At 55.1% G+C, this 27,479-nt stretch overlaps 1 protein-coding gene across 11 annotated transcripts in view; it reads right to left on the reverse strand.

Moving 5' to 3' along the window:
• Positions 1–2,541: 2,541 nt before the first annotated feature.
• MLXIPL (MLX interacting protein like) overlaps positions 2,542–27,479 on the reverse strand; it is a 34,960-nt gene continuing 10,022 nt past the window's right edge. For 3 of the 11 annotated variants that reach the window (XM_077908211.1, XM_077908208.1, XM_077908217.1), the window contains exons 2-16: positions 16,623–16,729; positions 12,488–12,570; positions 12,237–12,326; positions 11,880–11,924; positions 11,179–11,380; positions 10,973–11,053; positions 7,542–7,711; positions 5,709–6,255; positions 5,363–5,430; positions 4,861–5,283; positions 4,650–4,769; positions 4,336–4,463; positions 4,131–4,254; positions 3,600–3,729; positions 2,542–3,327 (exon numbers count right to left, since the gene is read on the reverse strand). In XM_077908211.1, the coding sequence (XP_077764337.1) occupies positions 3,209–3,327; positions 3,600–3,729; positions 4,131–4,254; positions 4,336–4,463; positions 4,650–4,769; positions 4,861–5,283; positions 5,363–5,430; positions 5,709–6,255; positions 7,542–7,711; positions 10,973–11,053; positions 11,179–11,380; positions 11,880–11,924; positions 12,237–12,326; positions 12,488–12,570; positions 16,623–16,729 (2,437 nt within the window). In that variant the 3' untranslated portion in view covers positions 2,542–3,208. Of the gene's footprint in view, positions 3,328–3,599; positions 3,730–4,130; positions 4,255–4,335; positions 4,464–4,649; positions 4,796–4,860; positions 5,284–5,362; positions 5,431–5,708; positions 6,256–7,541; positions 7,712–10,972; positions 11,054–11,178; positions 11,381–11,879; positions 11,925–12,236; positions 12,327–12,487; positions 12,571–13,831; positions 13,996–16,622; positions 16,730–20,650; positions 20,995–21,435; positions 21,509–27,479 lie in introns of those variants that run through there. The other 8 variants (XM_077908214.1, XM_077908212.1, XM_077908216.1 and 5 more) reach the window with 8 other exon arrangements.

Below are 27,479 nucleotides of genomic sequence, written 5' to 3' on the forward strand. Positions count from 1 at the left end.
GGCTTCTGATTTAATTGGTCTAGACAGGACCTGGTTGTGAAGACTTTTTAAGCTCAAACGCACATTTAAGTTTGAGAAGCAGCTGTCAAGGATATGGTAGGCTAATACAAGACTATGTAGAAGGGGATGTTCTGTTGGACCAGGGTGATGGCTGTAGAGATGGATGCATATAAGGTCAATGGGCCAGGCCTTGGTCACAGATACTACAGGGCCCTGGGATGTTGGGAGGAGCCAAAGATACTGTTTTCAGCTTGCACAAGTGTCTGGATGGTGGCATCATTCCTGGGGATGGGGAACATGAAGAGGACCAAGTATTAGGAGGGACAGTGGGCTATAGTCTCAGAAATGAGGAGTTCTGTTTTGGTTCCTTTGAGGTTAAGGAAGCTATGAAACATCCAGAAGGAGGGGTCAGGGTGGCAGTTGGATATATGCTTTTGCAGCTCCAAGGGCAGAGCAAAGCAGATACAGAAGAGTGGATCCTTGGCAGAGAAGCCAAAGGGAATGGTATTCCCTGAGGCTTGCCACATAATGAGAAGGAAGTGGTCCAGGAAGGGGCAGGTGGAGAAAAAGACTCCCACAGCAGATACTGGGAAGGCACAGTCAGGGAGGAGGGAGAGCCTGGAGAGAATTCTGGATTCACTGGGAAAGGGTAGTTCTAGAATGGGGTCCAAGGGCCCGGGGGGAAGGCAGGATGAACACTGCAAAGTGGTCATTGGATTTTGCAATGAGGGAGTCAAGTTACCTTAGTAAGAGCAAGTCAGTGTAGGGGTGAGGCTGGGGTGGAAGTGGGGACCTCAAAGACAGGGGATGAGTGGGAGGGGAGAAAAGAGGGGGAGAGCAAGTGTAGGTAGCTCTGTCAAGGGAAGGTGGCATCGGGCGGGGGGACACAGGGTCCAAGGGATGTCTTAGGGGGCCCTTTCTGGAAGGGTGTGAGTAAAAACAGCAGAGCACACTGTTAGGATTTTACTTCTCCGAGAGCCACTTCAAAACTTTGTCTGCAGCAACAAATAGCACTTAACACCTAGGTGCCCCTGTTACCTGCACAGTAGAGAGAGATGGCTAAAAGCAGAGACTAGAATCACACAGTCTGAGTGGGCATCTCACTAACCAACACAGCCCTGGGCTAGTTAACCTCTCTGTGCCTCAATTTTTCATCTGTGAAATTGGGATTATCAGTAATTATGATAACGTTTTTTAAAGATTTTATATATTTATTTGACGAGAGAACTAGAGAGTACAAGTGAGGGGAACAGCAGAGGGAGCGGGAGAAGCAGGCTTCCCATGGAGCAGGGAACCAATGTGGGGCTTGGATCCCAGGACCCTGAGATCATGACCTGAGCCAACGGCAGATGCTTAACAACTGAGCCACCCAGGCGCCCCGGTGATAACTCTTACATGGTGTCATATGCTAGTTACTGTTTAAGTGCTTTATATATATTTACTCTGAAATTCTCATAACTGGCCTATAGAGGAAGATGTTAATATATAATAAGTGAGTTAATATAAATAAAGTGCTTAAAATAGTGCTCAGCAGACAGTAAACATTAGATAAGTGTGCAGTTAGTTTTGTCATCCCTGTTATGATAACACACAAATGAGGGCAAGTGGCCACAGAAGACTGCCTGCTATTTATGTCCCACAAGCATCCACAGAAGTCCTGAGATGTGAGAGGCTTGAACTAGCTCCATGGGGAGAGGGATCCAGCCGTGAATGGAATCCCCAGCACCAAGACCATCATCGCCTGGTCCACAGCGGGCCCTCAGAAAAGATTTGTTAAATGGCTCAATAGAAAAATCAATGAAAAAAGAAAAAAAAGAAAAAAGAAAAATCAATGAAGTATCAGGGCCATTCACCCCAACTCCTCATCTGAGGTATCAGTTCCTTCTAAGACATCCTAACCAAGTGGCCATCCACCCTCTGCTTGCACATCTCGCATAATGGAGAGGTCACTATCCCCCACCCCCCATGTTCTCTTCAGATGTTTCCAGTGGAAGGCCCTGTCATTTCTACTTCTTGACTCAGCTCTGCCCTTTCCCAACATAAAAAGTGGTAAGCCGGGGTGCCTGGGTGGTTCAGCGGATTAAGCATCTGCCTTTGGCTCAGGTCGTTCCCAGGGTCCTGGGACTAAGCCCCTGCTCAGTGAGGGCCTGCTTCTCCCTCTCCCTGCATTCCCCTTCTGCTTGTGCTCTCTCTGTCAAGTAAATTAAAAAAAAAATTTTTAAAGAAGGTGGTAAGCTTTCCTGAACCTTTTCCTGCCCATGCAAAGAGGAGTTCCAGGATGAGTGTCTGTCACCTCTCACCAGGATGCCAGCAATAGCCTAAAACTGTACTCCCTGCCTCTGCTCTTAAGGGCCCCACTGTGGTGTATTCTCAACTCCACACCCAGAGGCATCCTGTTAAGAACTTACATCTGATCTTGTCCTATCCCTACCTACTCAAAACTTTCCAGTGCCTTCCAGCTCAGAGGAAAAGCTAAGGTCCTTTCAAGGCCACCTCCCACAGCCAACTGGCTCTCCATTCCCGAATGAGACACACTGATGGTCCCAAACAGTTTTTGTTTTTATTGGCAAGAATTCTTTACAAAATCCACACACACGCATTCACACGCATACAAGATGCCTGCCCTGGTTTGGCCACCACCTGCCCCGCTTTCTCCTGGGGTCAGACCTTCCTGGCGTCACCCAAGGATGCCATCCTGCAGCACCTCACCCCACACTGGGCTACCAGCAAAGGAGCAGAGAGTGGGAACTTCCTTTTCTGCCCCTTTGCCGAGAAGTGGAGGCCTGAGCCCCATCAAGGGGGTGGGGAGAGGAGCAGGTGGGGGAAACAATTGTCCCCCCTCCTCCTACAAGCTCCCTGAATTGCCAGCTTAGGCCCCAAGTGTCACAGCTGCTAAGGCCTAGGGATCATCATCTGGTTGAAGCTTCTCCACCCTTATTTTGCAGACTAGAAAATGAAGGTCCAAAGAAAGAGTATGAGTCCCCCCTGCCCCCTCAGGTCTCAGTGTTCATCACTTGTGGGGCAGCAACTGGAACATAGCTCTTCCTGGCTTCCAGGAGGTGGAAGAGATTTGAGCCCTGCTAAACCCTCAGGAAAGGGCACAGCCAGACCTGGGGCAGGAAGGGAGTGCCCAGAAGTCGTCCCTGGAACCCATGCCCAGGGACAGCAGCTCCTGGGCAGCTGAGTGAGCGGCAGCATCTGGCCAACACTATAAAGGTTTGCCAAGGGTGCCTTCTGTGACTGCCCGTGTGGCTTGCTCGGGAATACAGGCTGGATCTGTCAGGATACTGGTAGATGTGCTCAGCTGGCGGAGAGAGTTCAAGACAGCTGGGGAAAGACAATGAGAGAATGAAAGAGAGAGGGGGAGAGACACCTCCCGGGGTCAGGGCCCTTCCCCTGGATGCTGAAGACAAAAGGGATGAGAGAGATATACTAGCTAGCAAGATCATCAGCCCCTCCCAAGACCTCCGTCTGTAGGTGACTTGGTAGGCAGAGGACTATTCAGCGTATGTGGTGGGATGGCTAAAACTCTGGGCCTGTGGTCTGAGCAGGGTGGACACCCCTGGACATTATGGTGGGCAGGCAGTTGGCTCACATACTTGGCCGGAGAGCGGGCAGGGAGCAGTACTGGTCCAGCCAAGCCAGTGAGGTCTGGCGGAGGCTCTGCAAGCTTGCTGTGGACACCATCCCGTTGAAAGACTCGAACAGAGGCCGAATGAGGATGCTGAACTGGGCCCAGGTCAAGGAACAGGCCTGCTGATCAGCCAGGACCCTCGCCCTGCTCATGTGTAGCCCTGACATCTGGCTCAAACCCAGGGAAGGGCCTGGCCACTGTGGCATCATGAACTTTGAAGCCTGCTGCAGCCACCGCCCCCCATCCTGCCATGGCCTGTCGGGGGCCCTCTCTGCCCTTCTGGGCTGCACCCAGGGCCTCCTTCCTGAGTTTCCCTCTGCTCCCATCATAACACCGGGCACTCCTGCTGGCCAGGATGCCAAAGACCTGGAAGGACTTGAGTCTCTTCCCCTGGGGGCAGCTCTGGGCCCCTGCCTGGCCTGTGGAGCTAGCCTGCAGTCAGGCACAGCTGGGTCTGGCTCCAGCACTCACGCCACCCCTGGCCGAATGAGGATACTACCCAGAACTTCCAGTTGTGCAGCGTCCGGGTGCGGACATAGTCGTCAAACATGTCTCTCATCTGGTCGAAACGCTGGTGTGTAATGGGCACCCCAGTAGCAGGCAGCTGCTGCTGGCACAGGCTGGGGGAAAGGGGGGCCAGTCAGGGCTGGGGAGTCGGGCGGCCTACCCCCTTGCCCCAGTGCCCTTGGTCCCCCACCTACTTGATGGCAGCATTGAGCTCCTCGATCTGGTCCCGTAGCTGCTGGGCCTCCTCCTGCATGGCCGCCCGCTCTTGCTGCAGCATGGCGATGTACTCGGCCGTCTTCTGCAGCGTGGTTGCTTTGCTCACCTGTAGGCATCACCAGGGTAGGCTCAGGTGCTAGAAGTGGCCCCACTCTGTGGCCCACTGAGGCACTGGGTGGAAGGTGGAAACTGGGTGTCCAGAGGTTCCTGGGATTGGGTCTTGGACGGTGGGAGGGGGGCCTACGAAGGAGCCTTATGGTTCTGGGGGTGCCAGCTGGGGCTGGGGGCTCACCTTGAGGCTGGGCTGGGCGCTGAGTGTGCTCACCAGCCCGTGCAAGGTGTCAAACCCCAGCTTGATGTTGAAGCGCCGCTTCTGCTCTGCAGAGATGTGTGTGATGCGCCGGTTCTCAGTCTTGGGGGGCAGACAGTGGGGTGAGCCTAGGAAGGAGCATGGAAGGGCCTAGGGGTAGCAAACAGATCTTGGGATGAGGGAATGGTGCCACCTTATTGTTGTCTGGACGGCCCCGGCTGAGGATGGGTTGAGGGGGAGAGACGTGGACGCTCAGAGTCCCCAGGCCCTGCATGGAGCTGAGCTCCCCAGACAGCCGCCGCTTACCACCTGTGACAGGGACAGACAGACCCACAGACAGACCAACACAGGGGAGAGGGTCCCATTGCCCTGTTCCTCTCATCCTGGCCTCAGATGTCATCCCTCCTTCTTCCTTCCCCTTTCTCCATCCCCTGGAGTTCCCCAAGCCTTGCAAGCTCTCTTTACCGCTGTGTGCTGGGGGTGAGAGCCGCTCCGCTTTGGGGACAATCAGGGGCCTGGGAGGGGCCAATGTGGCTGGGCCTGGAGGTGGCCGGGGCGGTGTGGGGGCCGGGGTCGGGGGGAGGAAGGTGCAGGGGAATTCAGGGGCCATCTCCTGCTGGGGTGGAGAAGGGCAGAGAGTTAAAAGGAGGTAAAGCCTGGGGCCCACCCTCACCTCCCAGTGCCCACCATCTTACCGGGGACCCTGAGGGCCGAAGGAGGGTGCTGGACACAAGTGGTGGTTCCAAGGTTTGCTCAGGCTTGGCTGTACACAGGCAGAACTATGAGCGCCACTGGGGCCAGCCTCAAGACCGTCCCCCCATCCACTGGGGGGACCCAACTCCCAAGGCCCCGTCTCGCCCTTCCAGAAAGCCTGCTCCCCTTCTGGTTTCAGGGCCCATGTCCCTAATTCCTTGCCACCTCCCCATCCTGCCAGCTGAGCCTGAGCCTGCCCCTTAAACTTCACCCTCTGCTCCCCCAGGCTCCCCACTTCTACATTTGGTCCCACTTTCCCTCTGTGGGATCCTGCTCTTCCCATCTCACCTGCTGTGAGCAGCTGTGTGAGGCAGGGGTTGCTGCCTCCCGCAGTGGCAGTGGAGTTGGCCGTGGCAGGGGCCAAGGTTGGGGGACTGGGCTTCCGCCCTCTAGGGGATGGGGTGGGGGGCCTGCCTCTGGGCCGCATGCTTTGGGGTACTGTGAAGTGGGGCCCAAATTGGGGCTCCAGATATCCCGAGGGTAGAAGGTCTATGGGGAAGGGGGGAGGGGCAGGGCCTGGGCCAGGCTGTGGGGTCGGTGGGAAGGCAGTGGGAGCAGGCAGTGGGGACACTCCTGGGGCAGGTGGGATGGTAGAGAAGGGGAATCTGGGAGAGAAGAGAGGTTCTTCCTGCAGCAAGGCAGGGGGAGGAGCCATGGGAGGGAAGGTGGGGGGGGCACAGGGCTCTAGGCCAGGCCCCTTGGCAAGGGCAGGGTATTGGAAGAGCGGTGGGGGTACTGGGGGGGGTGGCAGCTTGGGCTTGGGGTCTTCAGGAAGGAGGAAATCAGAGTTCAGGAAGGCACTGGAATCTAGCGGGCCAGGGCAGCTGCTCCGGGCCTGGTTGGGGAACAAACAGAGAGCAGGGGGGGAACAGCTGGCTTTTGTAGCCACCCTGGCAGCCTCTTGCCCTGGCTGAGCTCTGGACTGGGCACTGGGAGAGACAGGAGAAATGGTCCCTCCTGTCCCCACCCCCCACACACCAAAGGAAATTGTAATCTAATGAGAGGTGGGAGTGGAACACACGTATGCACCTATTAGGTGTGAGAAAGAGCATCAGTCTTCCTGCCTATATTTGCATTTGCCAGATAATTTCTCCATCCAGCCACCAATCCATCCACTAACCCATCATCCTCCGTTCACCTATATGTCCTCTCACTGCTCTGTCCTCCAGCCCACCAGGTATTAGCCCATTCACCAATCCATCCAACCGTCTCTCCTTAATTCATCCACCAACCCATTCATAATCCATCCACCCATCCACCATCTGTTCCCTGACCAGCCACTTATTCAGCCACCAGCCTATTCATCAACCCATCAAACTATGCATCTTCAAATCCATCTACCAGCCCTTCCATCCAACCGACCACTCACCTACCTAAATGTACACCAACCCATGTAAGCAACCACCTCCATCTACAACCCATCTATCAATTCATCAACACCCCATCCATCTACACACTCATTGGGCAACCATTTACCCAGTGCTGCCAATGTGCTTGGACTGTGCTAGGTATGGAACATGGAGTGGCGAGCAAGGCTTAGCTCTTCCAGCAAGGAGCTCACTGTCTAGTTGAGGAGATCTCTCAACGATGAACTACAAGAATGCCTGAACAGGCTGATGATAGAGGGAAAAGGCTTCTGACCAAGCAGCAGGGAGGTGACATCTGAATTGAGCCTGTGAGTTCCCAATCCACAATGGCAGGTTCACCATTTCCTAAACACTCACACTGAGCTTTCTGTCTCCATGGGCTCATTTGTGCTTGTCTCCTCATCTGGCTTGCCTTCTATTGGTCTCTTTTTCTGTCCAAACCCAATCCATTCACTAAGCCCAGAACCTCCCCTCCTCCAGGAAGCCTTTCACAAGCAACCCACTCTTCAGTGGTACCCTGGCTCCATGCCCCTACCCCCAGCCTCCCTTCTACAACCACCTGGTCCAGTAATGCTTCACGATCTTTCCATCCCAGCTGAATGGTGCCCTCTCACAGGGCAGAGATGGGCTCTCTCTCCCCCTTCAGTCCCTCTCAGTCAACCAAGCACAGGACTGGGCACTCAGGAAGTACCCTATCTCCCAGAAACAGGTAGGTGACCTAGGCAGGACTGAGTGTAGCAGAGCGGGAGCTCACCTGCAGGCGGTTATGCCCTGAGAGGTGGGTCACGCCTGATGAGGCAGGGGGCACCTCTGAGCCCAGGATCCCACTGCTGAAGAAAGGGTCAGCCATGGGGCCAAAGCTGGGGGGCTCCGGGAAATGTGAAGGCGTGGGCGTCTGTGGGGGGCGGTAGCTGGTGAAGAAATCTGTAATTCAGACATACAGGGCGGTGGTAGTTAGGGTTAAGGCCAGGCGGGCCTGGAGGCTGTGGGAGGAGAGTGGGCCTTGTGCCCTGTCCCCAGGCTGGGCCAGCCTGACTGGCAGTGAGGTGGGGGTAGGCGGGGGAGGGGGGGCTTCCACAGGAGATTGTGAAATTGGGAGAGTTTCTGTCTGTCTCAGGGGAAGCAGCAACAGAGGTTCGGGTGGGATGGGCCTGCATGCAGGACAGCAGAGGCAGGGTGGGGGAGTGAGTGGGACCCCGGGAAATAGTCCTCCCACTGAACCCCACACTTGGCTCATGAGGCCCCTTTTCCCATCCCAACCCTGGACATTCCTCTCTTTTGCTTCTGTTACCAGCTCTGCTGGGGCCATAGAAAGGGGCAGGGTAATAGAGTGTGCCAGGGAGGGAGAGGGGTGGGGTGCAAGGGGTGGAGGTCTGGCATAGGGAAGAGCCCCAGGGTGACAGCAATTCAGGGGTGAGTTAGAGGTGAGAGGGGTCAGGAGGTCAGTGGGTCTGGAGTAAGTTGGTTTGTTGGAAGGTCCAGTGGGGCCTCAAAAGTAGAGCCTAGGAGTGGGGTGGAGGGCTAAGGGGGTCATAGCAGAGGTAAGCGGGTGGGCTCAGGGTGAAGGCAGGAGTGAGGGAGGGCTGGAAAGCCTGGAAGAGCTGGCGGGGAGGGGGCAGCCAGATTGTCTGAGGTGTGGGTTGTGTAAGCCCCAGGCTATTCTGGTTTTGGGAAGCAGCTGCCTGTGGCCTAACCACATCCCGGGCCTGGGCGCCACCCGCCCACCCGCTCCCTTCCGGGCACCTTTCTCTGACCCTGACAGCCTTTGGCCTGAACCAGCTCCCAAGGCCTCCTGGTCTGGTCAGACCCAGCCCCACTGGCCTTGAATGGGCCCTGGCTCCCTGGCCAGGGGAGCTGGTCAGACTTCTCTCCCAAAGGCCACTCTGAAGGAGACCCAGGCCTGGGACAGATAAGCCCACACCAGACCTGGAGGCTGATGGGGGTTAAACTTGTATGTGCATCTTATGTGACTCTGGTGACCATGTGTCGCTGGAAGGCTGGCTCTGGGGGTGTCAATGTGTGATCTCATGCAAAACACTTCCCTGCATGTGTGTGCCTGCCCCAATGTCTGTAGTTCTGTCTGGGTCTGTATGTGCCTGCCTTGATGTGAAGTGCTCCGCATGTGCATATCTGCTCTGTGCCCAGGTATGCGCGTCTGGGTTGGTGCGCATGTGTGCCTGCACACAGGGACTCATGTGTGTCCTTGACCACCCAATCAGAAAGGATCTTTTTGTCCTACTGCCTCCCTTTAACTGAGGGACTGGGTGGCAGAGGGCCCCCTCAGCCGGCAGAGACCATGGGTCTCATCGCTAGGCCCCTTGAGGTCTAACTCTAGAACCAGCCACATACTGGCCTGCACCCTGTTGCTCCCTAGCTCCCAGCGCTCTGTGGGGCTCACAGGGTAATGAGCCCAGTCACTACCACCCCCTGTCATAGTCTCCCCTTCATTATTCCTTCCCTCTTCCTAACCCTAGCTGATCACCCACAGAGCCCTGGTCCCCCCCAGCTTCTATACATTGATGTACATCCCTCCCTGAGGCCCTCTCCTGCTCCAAGCCTCCACCCCTTCCTTGAACACTCCTCCTCAAGCCCCCTCCCTCCATGGAGTTCTGGCCTTCTCACCGGGTTTCCTCTCAAGTGAGAAGCTCTTGGGGACAATCAGAGCAGTAGCCCTGTTGGCCTTGGCACTCCCTGCCCTCCCTGTGCGTGGAGCGCCAGAGGGGGCCACGCTAGCCACCTCCTCTGCATGACCCACATCCCCTACCCTTGGTTGCATGCTCACCTCCACCCCAGCAGCCACCCTGGATGGAGAAAAGTGGCTTCTTAGCCCCAGATTTGGCCCAGAGTCCACGGTGGAGGCAGTTTCCTACCTGTGGCAGGGGTGTGTGTGCCCAGACAGGACCGCTGCCCTCCCAGGCTGGTCTGCTCTCTGGGCACTGCCATCAACACTTCTGCCCCCACCACCCCTACCCTGCCCAGGGCTGAGACAGGGGTGGGGGTGGTTCCTCATTCCCTAGTTCCCGCCCCACCTCTTGATTGACAGGCCTAGGACCCTGTGGGGAAGAAGTGGAGGGGCCATTGAAACTAAGCCTTTATGCCAGAAACCCCCTTTCTACCCCCTTGGGCTTTGGCTGAGACAAGACAAGCCTCTATGGCTACCTGACCCTGAGCATGGCTCCAGAGTCCCCTGAAAAAATGATTATCAGGGACAGATTCCAAGATCTACAGCTAAGTAAAGAAAGCGATGTCAGGCAGTCTATTGGAAAACAAAAGGAAACCTTTGTGCACAGGTGCTTATACAGACATGGGTATCTCCAAGAGGATACAAGAAACCAGTGACCTAGTGGCCCTGGGGTCAGGAAAGGGAGGTACATGTTTCTACATGTTACTTAAAAAAAAATGCTTTACAAGATTTAATTCCTGGGATTTTCTTAAAAACAACATAGGAAGTAGGTGAGGTCTGGGTGAGGTCTACATGAAACCAGACTGGTCAGAGTTGATATATGTTGAAGTTGGTGATGGTTACATGAGGGTTCAGTGAACCACTCTCTCTCTACTTGTGTGTATGTTTGGAATGTTCTTTTTTTTTTTTAATATTTTAAATATTTATTTATTTGAGAGAGCGAGCACGAGTGGGAGGAGGGACAGAGGGCGAGAAGCAGACTCCTCACTAAGCAGGGAGCCCGACATGGGGCTTGATTCCAGGGTCCTGGGATCATGACCTGAGTCGAAGGCAGATGCTTAATGGGCTGAGCCACCCAGATGCATATTCTTTAATAAATAGTTTTTAAGGAGAATTGTGTAAACAATAAACAGGCCCAAACAGATCAAAGTCCCTCTCTCTCCTGAGATTCCCAACATCCACTAAGTCCCTCTCTCTCCTGAGATTCCCAACATCCACTACTTTCCTGGGAGCTCACAGAGCCTTTAGCTTCCAATGTGCCTGGGCCCTGGCCCTTGCCTAGGCACCCAGTCTGTCCCTGCTCTCACCTGTGGCCGTATCAGTTGTATCCCACGTCCAGACAAAGAAAGACCAGGAAGGGCCCTCAGAAATCATTTAACCATCCATCCTCCCAGATGGGCCTAGGACGGGGCCTCAGGTCTGGTGGTCATCTAGGAACTATCCTCATGCTGACCCTCCCCCCACCACCTGTCCACCCTACCCAGCAGGGGACGCTGCCTCACCTGAGATCTCCATGAAGTCGTCCAGGCTGGGCTGCAGAGGCGTCAGGTCTGGTTGGATCATGTCAGCATTGCCCACATAGGCTGGAGAGGGCAGTGGTGAGGTCAGGAGTGGCAAGGCAGGATGGAGTGGGGGCCGTCCACCCTTGGCCATCCTCCCTCGGCTTCCCGGATTCTCAAGGCCTCCCTCTCCAGATGCAGGCCCTCACCATCCTCAGGGGGCAGCTGCAAGGGTGCGGAGCTGGGCTGCGTCATGGTGAAGAGCGTGTCGGAGATGTCGGACAAAAAGCAGTCGAGGTCCAGAAGCTGCCGGCCACCGGGCTCCTTCTCCGGGCCCCCAAGCAGCACGGGCACGACGCTGGAGAAGAGCTGCTCGCACCATCGCTCCGGTGGCTGCCAATCCCCTTCGGCCTAGGGAGACAGAGCCTTCAGCAGCCACAGGAGGGACGCAGGGGTCTCGTGCTGCCCCTCACCCTCCCATGTGCCCTGCACCTAGAGGATGACATGCTTAGCAGGTCTGGAGCCTCTGCAGGCCTGGCCCTCCTCACCTCTCTCTGGAGGACTCAGTTGGCTGCCTGGAAGGCCTATGGTCACCCCACTGGCTCCTAATGACTGACCCCCAGCAGATAGAGCTGGAGGGCCTGCTGAATGGATAAGGATCTGCTTCCTGCCCCTATACTTTTTCCTGCCTGGAACCCCAGTTTTTAGGGACTTGGGTCCTCCATGCCTCCCACCACTTGCTGGGCTAACCAGAAGACTTGGGGTCTTCCCACCACTGCGCTCAAAGACTTCCCCTCCTCCGGAGTGAAGGGCTCAATGAGCTAGAGGACAGCAGTCACACCCACTGCCCTCAAGTCCCTCCAGGACCCTCGCTGGCCCCTGCCTCACCCACCTGGAGGGAAGCACCCACCTGCTTTGGAGCCAGAAGATCCCCTTCCCTGCTGGATTTACGGAGCTGCAGGAACACACAGAGGTGGACACTGGATCGCCTGTCCCTCTTCTATCACTGCCCGCCAAGGCCTCCCCTGCTCACAAGCTCCCCGGGACGAACGGGATCCCCAATTCCCTTCAGGAGCTCCCCTGCGCCTGGAGGTACGGAGGTGGCGAAGAGACTCTGGGCCACACGGTGGCGCTGTCAGCCTGGGTCTTAATGGGAGGCGGGGTCGGGGTTGGGTCGGGGTGGGGGTGGGAGGGAGACCCACCGGCTCTTCCCAGAGCCGCAGTGGTCAGCAGCCACCCCCCACCCCCGTGCCCCTCCCCTACTGACCCGTTTCTTGTAGTAGATGCGCCACTTGTGGTACTCGCGCATCACCACCTCGATGCGCCGCTTCCAGTAATTGCCCTCCAGGACGACGGCCTGGGGAGGGTCGGGGAGGGGCTCAGTGAGACAGCCGGCACCGAGCCCACCCCTCACCCAGTCCCCACCTGGGCCAGCCCCTCCTGCCCCGCGCTCCGAGGGACTGAAGAAGGGCGCGTGGCAGGGAGGCCTGCAGGCTCGGGGTCCCTGGGCTCTGCTACCTCTGGTTTCCGGTGCTCATCAGCCTCAGGCCCCTGCAGGGGGGTCACGAAGCCACAGACGGGGCTCTTCCTCCGCTCCACATCTGAGAGAAGGGGGCCAGGTCAGGAGGGTACCCAGCTTCTTCACCTCCACCCCAAGGGGGCTAGGACCCCAGGGCCACACTATGAAATCCTGCTTAGCTTCTGATGTTTAGATTAAGTGCCACCTCCTCCAGGAAGCCTTCCTGCCTGCTCTAGCCCTCCCAGAACTCCCTTTTTGATGGGACCCTGTGAAAGGAACCTCCCTACTCCTCCTCCGCCTCCCTTGGGAGCCCAGTAGGGGTGCAGGTAACACTGGCTGAATGGGATTGTGGGACCACAGGAACTGAGCTGCTCCAAAGCCAGGCATGCAGGCCAGGGCCTGGAGCCCTTGGTCCCCTGCCTCAGGCTCCTTGACACTACCCAATCTGATGCCAGCACCTCTTGTCCGCTCAGGCCACCTAGCTGAGCCATTTCAACACCTCCTCCACTCCCTTCCTTCTCTCCAATCCAATCTCCCTCTCCCCCAGGCTCCTTCTTTGGGGCCCATAAACACATACCACATGTGCCTCCTAAACTTTCCCTTCCCTTGCTACACCAACAAGGTAATCTTTCCTTTCACCCCTTTACTTTGCGGCTAGTTCTGGAAGAGTTGTCATCAGCACCTCCACTTGGTGCCTCCTGGTTTCCTCTTCACTTCCTGTAACTCAGCACCTGCCCCCACTGCCCAGCCAAGACCCTTACTCTTCCGCCTTCCCCGGGCCCTTCCTCCTGGACCTCGGGTTTGGAGCACTGAACCTTCCCTTGGTTCTCCTGCCTCTTTGACCATTTTCACTGGCTCTTCTGCAAGTCCTGCCCCCAAACCTCTCTCGTCTTGCCCCATTCCAGCTGCAGACTTATTTTCCAGCTGCCCATAGAATCTCTATCAGGATGTACCAAAACTTGGGGGGAGGGGGAATTTAAAAAAAAAAAAAAAAAGGATGTCCCAAAACTTGCCACTCTCAGATGTTTGGAAACATCCCTCCCAAGCCTGCGCCTCCTCTAGAGGCCAACACTGCCTCCCAATCACAGAAACTGTTCCATCAACCCCCAGCATTCCTATGTGTGGACTAATTGCCTCACTCCTGAGCTGTGTAGCATTTCCATTACTGTCCCCTCCCTCCAAGTTATTGGAGTTAGGGTATTCTGTTACCCCGAGGGTCTGGTGTCATCTCTCACCTGGACCTTCCTGCCTCTAGCCTCACCCTCTCCAGCCCACCTTCCTGCTGTGGCCGGTAGACCCTCCCTGACTCCCTGTACCTCCCAGGTAAAGTTCACACCCCTTACCTTGGCTTCCAAGCCCTCCATGACTGGCCTCTCTGCTTCTGCCCCCTTCTTACCTCCTTCACATGCTCCACCTTGAAGCCAAACAGCTTCAGCCACAGCCCACCCTCTGGCTTTATTCTACACAGATGCCCTTCCCTTCCATCCTCTGCCTCACTCACATCTGCCCACCCATCAGGAGAGCCCAGGGCAGTTCCCTCTTCCAGGAAGCCCCCCCCTCCTCTGAAACCCCACAGTCTTATCTGCCTCATTCTGCACTTGGCCTTGGCCATTTCTCTGCATGCTGGCCTCCCTGCTGAGAGTAAAAGCAGAAGCTGTTGCTCCGTAGCCTCAAATCCCTGAACCTGGCACAGAGCTTGGCACACAGTAGGGCTTCCGACCCCTGGGATCCCCATGCAGTGATTTTTCCCAACTCAGCCCTCAGCAGACCCTCTGGGACAATTAAGACGGCGGAGGGTGGTGGGGGTGGGGGTGGGGCTACTACTCAGACATGAAATATATTGGGATCTTCAGCATGATTCATGAAATTCTGTCCTAAAGGACAGTCTCCAAAGTGGGACTTTGGGGAGGGGGTTTGTCCTGGTGGTTGAGCAGTGGCTTGGAAAACAAAGGGATGGGCTTCTGGGTGTATGTGGACTGCCAGGGGGTGACAGCAAGGAGAGTCTCAAACAGTACTGCCCTGGCTTCCCAGATAGAGGGAATGAGCACCAGGAAACAATCAGTTTGTCCAGGGTCCCCAGAGGGTCAGGTCCGAGCAGACCTGGCCTGGCTGGGCCCTCCCTCCCCCATCCCAAGGACCCTATACTCTAGACAGAAGGGCAGCGACCACATGACTCCTGGGACTGGGGCAGGCTTCACTGAACACTGATTAAGTTCACCCATTCAGGAAGCCCCTTGCACTATGCTGGGACAGATGCTGGGACAGGGAATCCGCAGATGAATCAGAGCACTCACAGCTTAGTTGGAGAGATAAGGAAAATACACACAGAACATGAGCAAGGCGGGGAGCCCAAACAGAAGAGGTGTACAGTGCTCTGGGAGCTCAGAGGACGCCAGGATAATTTGGGGGTGCAGGAAAGGAGGGGGGGTCTTGGAGCCCAGGAACCGGCAGACAGGTGGCAGGTATGAGGGGGATGAGCCAGGCAGCTATCTAGCAGTCCCCACTCCTCTCCCTTTCCCAATAATATAATCACCTTCAGGGAGCCCTTGTGTGTGTCAGGCCCTGTGCTGAGATACGATCTTACTGAAAACTCACAGCAAACCTCAGAGCAGGACCTACTGTTACTCCCACTTTGCAGATAAGTGATCTTCAGCTAGGGAGGCTAGGGACTTTCCCAAGGTCACACAGTGGGGGCATCCTAGAACTTGACTCCAACCCCTCTCTGTCTGACACAGAACCTGGGGTGCTTCCAGCAACTCAGACAGTAGCCAGAGACCAGGGTCTGCCTGTCTGGCTGACGACCCTGGGTGGCATCAGAAATTTTTTCTGCAGAGAGGAGTTGGCATCCCATCCAGCTTTGTTGGGGAGGGGTAGAGAGTGCGGGGGTAGCGGGGGCAGAGTGACTCCTTCTGGCATATCAGCTTCCTGGTTTGGGTAGGGCCCTTCTTACAAGTTCTCAGGTGAGGACTGGAAGCCAGCCAGCTGGGAGCAGTGGAAGGAGCATTGGGCTCAGAGGAGGAAAGCCCTGGACTTCCAACCAGTCACAGCTCTGCTCTTTTTCTGCTCCATGACCCTGAACAAGTTACTGGCCTTCTGGGCCTTACTTGCTCATCCATAAAATGGGGGTAATAATACCTATCTACTTGGGTTGCCAGGAAGCCTCAAATAAGATGGTTTATGAAGTACCAGGTGCCATAGATAAATAGAAACCAGAAAACCCTCCCTCTCTCTGCTTGGATGGAATCCAGTGGAGCCAGGACAGAGAATACTGCATTTGGCCCCTCCTGGCTGTATGTTCCCAGCTCAGGGCAGCCTTTGATCTTGTAGCAGGACTTGACTCAGTCAGACAAGGTCCCAATCCAGGGCCGACTGGTCTGAGGCTGCTCAGTCTCTGCTCCCCTGCTATGGTGGTGGTGGTGATGGTGGGGGCTCATGTCCCCAAATGAATGATTGTGACCTCCTCAATGGTATATCAGATTCAACCATCATTTATTTAGCACCAGCTATTGTGCTTTGTGCCAGGCCCATTCATACCTGTTATCCCCAGGCCAACCAGGAAAAGTAGGACTGTTGGCCTTATTTTATAAAAGAGTAAATAGATTCAGAGAGGTTAGTCACATAGCCTGCGGTCACACAGCCAGCAAGGGCAGAGACTAGGTAGGAAAGAAGCTCTGGGCAACTCCCAAGTCTGCAGGCCCCTCCGCTCTACCACATGGCCTCTCTGGGCCCCCTGTCCCCACCCCCAGTCTCCATGGGGGCACCTCCTAGGGGTTGCATCAGGGTTTCAGTGAAAGGTTGGTAGAGACCCAGGTAAGATCCTTATTTCCTATTTTCGATGTGATGCTATTGGCCCAGACAGCATCTAGCACCTCTTCCTACCCTGGCATTTGAGGTAGTCTGGACTGATGGAATGTAGAAAGGGCCTTGGATTGCCCTGCAAACCTCTGCCCACCTTCCAAAGGGTGACCCTTGCTGTGCCTAGCGTCCCAGTGGAGAGCACCTTTTGGGACACATTCCCTGAGACCCTCTGGAGGTCAGATGCCAGTCCTGGCCCTAAGGGTCGTGGGTGTTTCCTGGGCGCCCGCCCCTCCCACTGCAGCCCCTCTGCTGGGGGGGCCCCTGATGCCCACTCACACTGGATGTACCAGGCCCTCCAGATGGCGTTGTTGAGGCGGATCTTGTCCCGGCAAAGCAGCTTGAGGCCTTTGAAATTCTTCCACTTGGGAGACACCAGCTTGCCACTGTCAGAGGGAGAAGGCTGGGTCAGGCAGGGAGGGTGGGGGGGGGGGTTTACGGGGGAAGCTAAGAGGGGCCTCCTGCAGGGCTGGCTCCCCGGCTCTTCCGAACACTGAGTACTCATGCATGCGGGCCATCAAAGGGCTCCCCGCTCCCAGAATCCTGCAAATCCTGCCCCACACTCTAACCTGCCTGAAATTCCTACCCTGAGTCTCAGACCTTTAAAAAATATCCCCCAAGGTCCCTGCTAGGAGCCCTTGTATTCTCTGGTGGAAGCTGCTCATTAACCTACCACCAAAACTAAAGCCAGGGCTGAAACCTATTTACCAGGACAATAATGCCAGTGGCCTCACAGACATCTGTCTGTATGCCTGTTCAGGAGGGTTCCCAGACCCATTTCTTACAGAAGGAAACTGAGTGTCAGGAAGCCAAAGGGACATGCCCAAGGTCACTTGGTGGAGATTCATTCAGGCCCTATGGCTTTTCTCCACCTGACTCACTGTCCCCCCAGGGGATGGATAAGGTATGGGGAGGGAGTCTCTAAACCAGAAGTGGCCTCCAAGCAGCCAGCTGCTTTTTCACTGCCCTTCTGGCGTCTGCCCCCTCCAGAGTCCAGGGATGGCAATTTGGCCTGAGCTGGAAGGGATGCCCCTTTCTCAGGGGTGTGTGCACGACAATAGCCATCAGGCTCCAAAGGAAGGCAGTCTGAGATGGTGGTGTGGTAGGCAGTGGGGAGGCAGCACCCTAATCCCGGCCCTAACCCTGACCCTAATCCTAGCAGTCAATCAAATCCATGAGATGGAAGGGCAGACCTGGTGGCTCAGTGGTTTAGCGCTGCCTTTGGCCCAGGGCCTGATCCTGGAGACCAGGGATCGAGTCCCATGTCGGGCTCCCTGCATGGAGCCTGCTTCTCCCTCTGCCTATGTCTCTGCCTCTCTCTCAGTGTGTGTCTCATGAATAGACAAAATCTTTAAAAAAAAAAAAAAAAAAAAAAAGAAGGGCTCTACACACAGGTGAGGGACTTGATTCTCACAGTCAGGATGTGCTAGACACAGGCGGAGTGTACCACCCCTAAGGAGCTGACCTGGGAGGTCAAGATGCTCAGCATCTATACCCCCACTGGTCCCTCCCTTCTCCCTCCCTCCTCATGGTCCACAAGCCAAGGCTGGACACCAGCCCCCTCTGGCCCACCTTTTCCAACCCTTGCTCACATGGGAGGCTGAGGCCCCAAGGCTTAGTTTTTCAGAACACCAGGTCTGCTTTCTTCTGAGGCTTCTCCCTCATCTTGGGGGTATGGGGTGGGGGGATGGCAATCTGACTCCTACAACCCTTTCAGTGCATGGGTCACTGGGTCCCCTCTCCTCTCTGGTCTCCAAGCTCCTGTGTTTGTTTTTGGGCAGGGAGTGGGGAGGACTGCTATCCCAGGGTACCACAGGCCTCATTACCCAAATAGGGTACATAAGCCCATGCCTGCTGGCTGGCCCCCCTCCCTCCTAAGTTAGATAAACACCATCTGTCTAGTAGGGAGTCATGGATGGGGTGCACTGATACCTCCTGGGCCAGCTTCTTCTGTGGCACCTGGGGGAGACTCCTGAGTTTGCTGCCCCTGCCTGTATCCCAGCAACCTCTCAGCCCACCCTGATCACCCAGTGCCCCATGCCCAGCCTGCCTGCCCTCTTTCAATTTCCCAGCCAAGGCTATAATGTTTGCAGCCAAGGCAGTGGTGCTCGGGAAGATGAGATGGTGACAACATCCAAGTCCTGAAGGGAAGGATTTGGTCTGCACCAGGCTTATTGGCTAGGAGGGGAGGAGAGGTTCCCAGCCTGGGAAAAAAGCTTGGCACTAGGGTTCAAGGGCTTATGACCACCAGGAAGTCTGGAAATCTCAGAGATGGGTTGGAGAAAGCCTAGGACGCTTAGTTCAGCCCCACCCCCCACCCCCTACCGCGTCTCCAGTCTATCTTACCGGAATTCCCTGAGTCTCTCTGACAGGGTCCTGCTTGGTCTCTCCCCAAGGTCATGCTTTCTGTAACTAGCCAGCTCTGACCACAAACAAGTGTTTTCTTGGAACTTCCAGAACCTGTATCCCTGGGGCTTCTACCCACAGAATTGTGGACTATGCACCTCTTCCTAGAAGAGGAGTCCTCTGTCTGCCCACAGTGCCTGCTGAGGATGAAAGCTGGCCAGGCAGCCTGTGGACCCCTTGCCTTGCTGTCCTTTCCCATCCAGTCACTCTCTGGGTCACCCTGGCTTCCCCAACACACTCCCTACCAGGGGACACCTATAATTAGGGGTATTCAAGGGCTAAAACACTCTCTCAGGCTGAACCTCAGATTTTTTCCTCTACCAAACAGAGGGAAGCCCAAGTCTCCTCTAGTACTGAGCCACCTCCATCCCTGGAGCTTGGGCTGCAACAGAGACGGAATATTCTGGGTGTTAGGGAGAAAGCACAGCCCTCTCCTCCCCAGCTCCCCTGGGTCACATCAGGTTCTAGTCAGCCTCTTGGTGGGGGCAGTTCTTGGAGTGTGCTCTGGCCCCAAACTTGCCTCTTCCCCTGAATCTCCCCTTTTGGCCACCCATGGTCTGGGGTTGGATGGGATTTGGTATAAAACAGGAAGCTGAAGTTGGGAGCAGCTGAGAAATGGGGAGCGCTGAGAGAGCCCCGGGAGGAGGGGTGCCCACATTCGGTGTACCAGGACCTTAAATGCCCTGTCCCAGTCGGTCCCGTGATGTCCCAGGAGGCGGGGGAAGGGAAGAAAGGGACGGGAATTTGAACTTTCCTCATCGGTCCAGCGCCCTGGACGATCAGGTTGCAACATGACCTGGGCCCGGGGCCAGAGCGTGTGGGCCAAGGTTACATCGCTTCCAGCCAATGGGGTCGCGGCCGGGCTGCCGGTGGGGGGTGGGCAACACCCCCCGCAATCCCCACCCCAGCCCGGGCTCCCAGTCGGAGCTTCAAGGGCCGTTCTGTGTCCAGCGGTTCTCAGTAGGGGAGGAGGCGCCGCAGAGGAAAAGGAATATTTGCACAGAGAAAAGATCAAGGCCGGCCGATCCCCCTTTCACCTCCACGGTTTTCGGTTGATAATTTATCCTGGCCCCTCCGCTCCTGGGAACTTTGCTCCAGGGCACTGGGCCAGAACCCGGGTTCGCGTCCTCCCCTGGGACGCAGGCGTGGAGCCGGGGCGGGGCGCGGTCTGCGGCGGAGCAGGGGTCCTGGGCAGCGTCAGGCGCTCAGCCTCGCGGCGCCCCGGGTCGGCGAGCCCTGGCCTCCCGGGCCCCGACCCCACGCGGCGTGCAGCACCCCCTGCCGGGCGACCGCTGGGAAACCGTGCCAGCTGCGCCCCCCTGGGTCCGCCCGGGGCACCCTTCTCCCGCCACCCTCGACCTAGCAGGTCCAGAACAGATGTCCCGGCAACTGGGGAGTGCGGGGTGGACGAGCGACTGGGAGTCGGGGCCATCGTGGGCGTGAGGGGTGTCGGCAGGGAGCAGGCATGGAGTGGGAGTGGGCCTGGGCCGGCGGCGGCGCAGGGAGTGGAGGGCTGCGGTGGCTGGGTGGGGAGTGACCGCCAGAGTGGAGGGTGGGGATGGCTTGGGGTCCTGAGGGTGCGAGGGATGCCCTGGCGTTCCTCTGGGGGCAGACGAGTCGGGACGGGAGAGGGGCCCGAGGTGGGCCTCCGGCGGTCGGGGTGGAGGGCAGGCGCTCGGTGCCCTGGCGGGGAGTGCGGGCGGTGAGCCACGGAAACCTGCGGGTGCGCGCTCCGGGCGGAGGGCTGGGCCGCGGTCGGAGGACGCTCGGGGCCGGGGCAGAGGGGTGTCCGGGGCGTGGTCGGAGTCTCCGAGAGTTTGGGGCCAGGTCGGGTGTCCGGGGCCCCAGCGCGTGGTCCCGCCACGGAGGGCCGAGGCTGTCGGGCCCGGAGCCGCCCTCACCTGTAGGCCAGGCTCATGCACTCGAAGAGGCGGGTGAGTGTGGGGTCGATGCTGCGCGGCCCGAAGTCTGCGGGCCCCATGGGCCCCTCCTGGTCGCGCCGCCGGGGCAGCGAGTCGCTGTGCGGCGACGACACCATGAAGTGACCGCTGTGGATGACCTGCGAGCGGAGCAGCCCGCCCGCGCTGCGCCGGGCACTCGGGTCCTCCGAGTCTGTGTCTGAGTCCGAGTCTTGGCTGGGGACCCCCCGTGGGCCGTGCAAGCCCGCGGCCAGACCCGCCAACGCCCCGGCCATGGCTTTCGTCGCCGCCGCCTCGCCCCAGCTCGCGGGAGCCGCCAGCGCCGCAGGCGAGGTCCGACTGGCCTCATTAGCATGGCCCCGCCCCTCCGGCGCAACAGGTCGTTCGAGGGGCGGGGCCTCCTGAGCGGGCGGGGCGGGGCGGGGCTCAAATTAGCATAATCAACACACTAGTGTGAGCGCCCGCGTCCCCACTCTACCTGTGGGTCTAGAGTTTGGAAGAGGAAGAAGAGATCCTTATCTCCCCTCCCGCCCTTCCTTTTGGGGTGCCCTTACTTCGTCCGAAAGGGGTCTCAAGAAGAGTTCATTATCAGTCGTTCACAGCTGAGCCTGAAAGCTCCTCAGTGCCTGGCGTTCCTTGCTTCTAGGGTCCCACCCCCCCACCGCTTAACGCCCCTTACCTTAACTACACCCCTCCCTCCCCGCCCTCTCTATCTCTCGGCTCACATTCACTCCCTCTCAGTCCTGCACACAGCTGGAAGCACCCACCTCTCAGAAGTCTTGTGTGGCCTGGCCCACGGGAAGGTCTCAGCACCCCCAGTTGCCATTATGATCATCACTACACCTGCACAGAGGCCCCAGAGGATTAATGAGTGTGAATCCAGTGGCGATGGGTGACAGGTGGCAAAGTGGAGCCTTGGTCACCCTCCCCTGGCATCCTCCAGGCAGGCCACCTGTTCAACAGCTCTGAGCACCCCTTCTCCCGGGCACTGAGGTCCAGCTCCTGTCCCTGCTCTCACCCTAAGAACATGAACTGGGGTGTTTGATCTGAGGCACTCACACTGTCACCTCACTGGCATCTTTAACAGTCCTCAGAGCTGGGATTCTTGCCCCATGTCAGGGGGTGTCACCAGAGTCCACAGAAGTGGAAACACATCTGAGTAGCTACAGAGCGCCAGCTATAAACCAATCTAGAATTCCAGACTTCCCAACCAGGGCTATCTCTGATGGGGGATTGGAGGGGGAGAGGCCAAAGCTAACCTCCCTAGGTTTGGTGGGAGGTGTGACCTATGTCCGGTCACAGGAGGGAAAGAGGGGGAGGTGGTCAGCTGGGGCTGGAAGCTCAGAAAAGGTTCTATGAGTGTTTCCTCCATGCCCAGGCTCCCGAAATCAAATGGCAGTGCTTCAAGGGCCCTTGTGACCATCTGAGGCGCTGAAATGACATCCCAGGCTGCTCACAGGCCTACCTTCCAACCCACCCATGTCCCTTGGCCAGATACCTCTCCCTGGCACAGTCACCTCTTGGTCCCTGGAGCCACAGGTGCTATCTTCCCTTGTCCCCTGATGTTCTCTACAAGGGGTGCATTCTCTCTGCTCATCTCAGCCACATTCTGGGGCCTCAGGTGCCCACCTCAGCTGGCCTCTTCTGGAGAGAGAGCCATTCCTAAGTGGCTTTATTGGGATCCTTGGCACAGAGACCAACAGAGCTGTTCCTTATCCCTGTGTGCCTGTCTGGCTTTGCCCCTGGCCTGTGGGCCCTGATGCAGCACTATTCCTCCGGTGTCTGAACCCCCATGCTGAGCATGCAGGGACTTGGGGGGAATGCAGGGAGAAGGGCATGACAATAAGCAGAACTGGTGGCCACTGTGCAGGACAGGGGTGGGAAATAGGGCTCCTCTCCCTTGGAGACTCTTAGCTTCAGGTACCCTGGCTTAAGCAGAGATCTGAATTGATCCTCACTCTGCCACTAATTCCATGAATGACCCTGGGCAAATCTCTGTCTTCCTGGGGCTCTTTCTCTCTACCTATAAAATGAGGCAGTTGAATTCAGTGATTTCTTAGGATTCTGTAACTGTCAACACCCTTGGTTCTGAGTCTGTGCTACAGTGTCCCAACTCACCCCACTATGCTCCCACTGGTCTCCTGTCCCCAGGATAAAATCTCAGAATTGTCTCCTATGGTTCAAGAGACTTTCCCGAGAGTTGAGTCTCAGTAGGGTGGATTATATGTCTCCCCATTTCTCTTCCTTTCCCCAGCCATCACTTGGCTCTCAACAAGCACCTGCAACCTGTTCTTGCCCTCCTCAGGGCCTGATAATACCTTTGGGGGATCCCTGGGTGGCGCAGCAGTTTGGCGCCTGCCTTTGGCCCAGGGCGCGATCCTGGAGACCCGGGGTCGAATCCCACGTCGGGCTCTCGGTGCATGGAGCCTGCTTCTCCCTCTGCCTGTGTCTCTGCCTCTCTCTCTCTCTCTCTGTGACTATCATAAATAAAAATTAAAAAAAAAAATACCTTTGGGGGATGGAGTCCCAAAAAGACAATCATCCTGTGTGTAAATCAAAACAAAACAACATGACATTGTACAATAAATGCAAGGACGTTCACAAATTCTGATTCTCCCATGACAACACCTTCAATTAGAATGAATATATATATACTAAATTTAAAAATATATGTATCTCTCCATTGCTAAATTTTTTTTAAAAGAAAAAGTTTGGGGCAGCCCGGGTGGCTCAGTGGTTTAGCGCCACCTTCAGCCGGGGTGTGATCCTGGAGACCCAGGATGGAGTCCCATGTCAGGCTCCCTGCATGGAGCCTGCTTCTCCCTCTGCCTGTGTCTCTGCCTCTCTATCTCTCTATGTGTGTCTCAATGAATGGATAAATAAAATCTTAAAAAAAAAAAAAAAGAGCTGTCTTAAAAAAAAAAAGTTTAAATACTCCAAGCTTGGGGTGCCTGGCTAGCTCAGTTGGCTAAGCGTCTACCTTTGGCTCAGGTCATGATCAGGATCCTGGGATTGAGCCCTGCCTCATCAGGCTCCCTGCTCAGTGGGGAATCTGCTTCTCTCTCTCTCCTTGCTCCTCATCCCCCATGTATGTGTGCGCCGTGTGTGCGTTCTCTCAAAATAAAATCTTTTATTTTTAAAGATTATTTATTTATTTGTTTGTTTGTTTGTTTATGATAGACACAGAAAGACAAAGAGAGGCAGAGACACAGGCAGAGGGAGAAGCAGGTTCCATGCTGGGAGCCCGATGCGGGACTTGATCCTGGGTCTCCAGGATCATGCCCTGGGCCAAAGGCAGGCGCCAAACAGCTGAGCCACCCAGGGATCCCTCTCAAAATAAAATATTTTTAAAAACTTTTTTAAAAATAATAAATCAAAGCTCCAAGCTTGCTAGGGACCTGAATGTATGCTTCATCTGCCTTGTCCAGCCTCCCCCAATCATTATACCTAACCATATTTGAAGTAAGTTATATTACCTCCATTTTTCAGTTGAAGAAACAGGCTCAGGGAGGGGAGCCATTTGCTCAAGTTCCCACAGTGAGAAAGGGCAGAGCCAGGTCTGACTGTGAAATCCAGGCTTCTTCACTCATAAGGCTGCCACTCTCTCCTCTCCTCTCCTGCCACCTGGGCTGCCCGGGCTCTCCCCTCTTTTTTTTTTTTTTTTTTTTTTTTAAGATTTAATTTATTTATTCATGAGAGACAGAGAGAAGGGGAGAGAGAGCATGGACAGGGGAGGCAGCAGAGGGAGAGGGAGAAGCAGGCTCCCCTCTGAGCAGGGAATCTGATGCGGGACTTGATCCCAGGACCTCAAGATCACGACCTGAGCCAAAGGCAGATGCTTAACCAACTGAGCCACACAGGCGCCCCACTCTCTCCTTTTAAATGCTTCTACCTGTAGTCAACTGGAAAAGTCAAACCAACTGGTGGCATGGGGGCCCTGGAATGCCTAGATGTGGGCATAGCCAGTTCAAGGTCCCCTTGCCCAGATGACAGTGCAGGCTCGTGTGAGGTGGCCTGGCTCACCCTGGTGCTCCCTTTCCCATCTGGCCTCTGTCACCCACTGCCCAGCATTTACAGCCTCTCTCTACAGCCAAGTCTTGTTCGCAGCCCACAGACCCAGGACCAGGTCTGGATTGGCTTGTGAAGTCCTGACTGGCAATCCTGCTTGACACCACACCTGCCCAGTGTCCCAGCCTTAGTTGGTGGGATCCCTCCCCCAGACTGCCCCTCCTCATCGGGGAAGTTTGCCCAAACTAGCAATGCCACTTCCACCTCCAACATCCTCCTGGAGTTCCCACAACCCTACTCCAACACAAATTTTAATTGCATTTGGCAATTAAGTCCCAGGGAGGGGTGCACATTCCTCCCTGTCCCACTAGATGGCCAATAGTCCGAATCGCAGAATTATAGTTCTCTCTATAGACCAGTTTCCTCCAAGTGCAAACATGCAAATGGGTTTTTGTTGAATGAATGAGTTTAGGCTATATCTGTCTACTAACTGTGCTCTATCCATCCATCCATCCATCCATCCATCCATCCATCCATCCACACAAACAGATGGCATTTACTAAGTGTATATTATGTGCCTGTTCCAGTGCTGGGTATTTCACTTTTACAAAAGTTAAAAAACACAGAAAAGCAAAGATTTGGCACTTGTAATATCCAAAGAAAAAGTAGATTAGCAGCTGCCCAGAGTTGGGAAGAGTTGGGTGTGGAGAAATGGAATGACTGCTAATGGGTATGGTATTTCTTTTTGGGGTGATGAAAATGTTCTAGAATGAGATAGTGGTGATATTTTCGTAACTCTGTGGCTATACTAAAAGCCACTGAAAAAGAATGAGTTGATATAAGTGTATTATATCTCTGAAAAATCAGGCACTTTTAGACATTCTATTTCCTGGTAGGCATTTCCTCAACTGTGCATTGTGTGGATGTGTTAGTATGGTCATGACCATTTTACAGAAGGGGAAACTGAGGTTTGGAGTGATTCAGAGTGCTGTTGTGAGAATTGACTATAAATGGCTAATGTTGGTGGAGCCTAACCTAACCTGTCTATGGAATCTTCATAACAGTTCCTTGAGCTGTTTCAACTCATTTCAACTCATCTTGTAGACAATGAAACAGGCTTGCCAAAGGTCACAAGTAAGAAGAGAGCTGAGAGTCAAACACGGTCAATTTGATGCCAGCCTGCCCACAGGAACCTATATTCTCACATTAGGACTAGTGATCTTTCAGGAGGACATGGTGCCAGCAGAACCTCATCCATACTCCTGCCAGGTTAACTTGGCACAATCACTTTGGAAAACTGTTTGTCAGTACCTGTTAGAGCTGAAATCTGCATCCCTTATAACCCAGCATGTGTATATGTGCACCAAAAAACATGCACATGACTATTCATACAGCAATATTCCTATCAGTTTGGTACTGGAAACAACCAAATGTTTATCACAGGTGAATGGATACATGCCTGGTGGTATAGCCGCACTACAGATTTTTTTTTTTTTTTTATGATAGTCACACAGAGAGAGAGAGAGAGAGGCAGAGACATAGGCAGAGGGAGAAGCAGGCTCCATGCACAGGGAGCCTGACGTGGGATTCGATCCCGGGTCTCCAGGATTGAGCCCTGGGCCAAAGGCAGGCGCCAAACCGCTGCGCCACCCAGGCAGGGATCCCCGCACTACAGAATATTAATACAGCAATGGGAATAAACACGCTACAACCGAATGCAACCATATGGATGCACCTCACTGATCATACATTGAACAAAAGAAGCCTGACATGGAAGTGTATGTGCTGTAAGGCTTCATTTATATAAAGCTCCAAAACAAGCTGATCTGTGATTTAGGAGTCAAGTTAGTGTTAACTTTGAGGTGACAGGAGGGATCAAGAAGAGGCTTCCTGGGGTGTTGCTAACATTTTGTTTCTGTATCTGGGTTCAGGTTCCATGGGTACATTGGCTGTGAATATTCAACAAGCTGGATACTTATGATGTATATACTCTTTAAAAAAAAAAAGATTTGGGCAGCCCCGGTGGCGCAGCGGTTTAGCGTCGCCTGAAGCCCGGGGTGTGATCCTGGAGACCTGGGATCGAGTCCCACATCGGGCCTGCATGGAGCCTGCTTCTCCCTCTGTCTGTGTCTCTGCCTCTCTCTCGCTCTCTCTGAATGAAAAAATAAATAAATCTTTAAAAAAAAATAAAAATAAAAATAAAAAAAAGATTTTATGTATTTATTTGAGAAAGAGAAGTGAGGGTGAAAGAGAGAGAACACAGCAGGGGGCAGGAGAGAAGGAGAGGAAGAAGCAGACTCCCCACTGAGCAGGGAGCCCAACACAGGGCTAGTTCCCAGGACTGTGAGATTATGACCTGAACTGAAGACAGACACTTCACCAACTGAGCTGCCCAGGTGCCCCTGTAAATGTATTGTTCATACATTTTTTTAAATTATGAAAATATCAAGTAAAAATAAATCCTATGTCAACAACCCCTGGGCCCATTAAGAAGCACTGATTTTTGTGCTCTGTGAGAGAGGAGGAGGAGATACAGAGGAGGAGGTACCACAGAGTAGAGATAAAGTGAGCATCAGCTACTTCCACTCGTCTATTCACTGGTGAATCTATCTGTGTAGGTAGCCATTTACCTGCCCATCCATCCGTCCGTCCATCCACCCATCCTCCAGTAGTCAATCTGCCCGCCTATCTGTCCATTCGTCACATGTATGTCCATTCATCATCTGCCAACCCATCCATCTATCTCTTCCATCCACCTATTTATCCACCCATCTCGTACCAGTCTTTCCATCTGTCCATCCTT

This window comes from Canis aureus, chromosome 8 (assembly GCF_053574225.1).
Source record: "Canis aureus isolate CA01 chromosome 8, VMU_Caureus_v.1.0, whole genome shotgun sequence".
Classification (NCBI taxonomy): domain Eukaryota; kingdom Metazoa; phylum Chordata; class Mammalia; order Carnivora; family Canidae; genus Canis; species Canis aureus.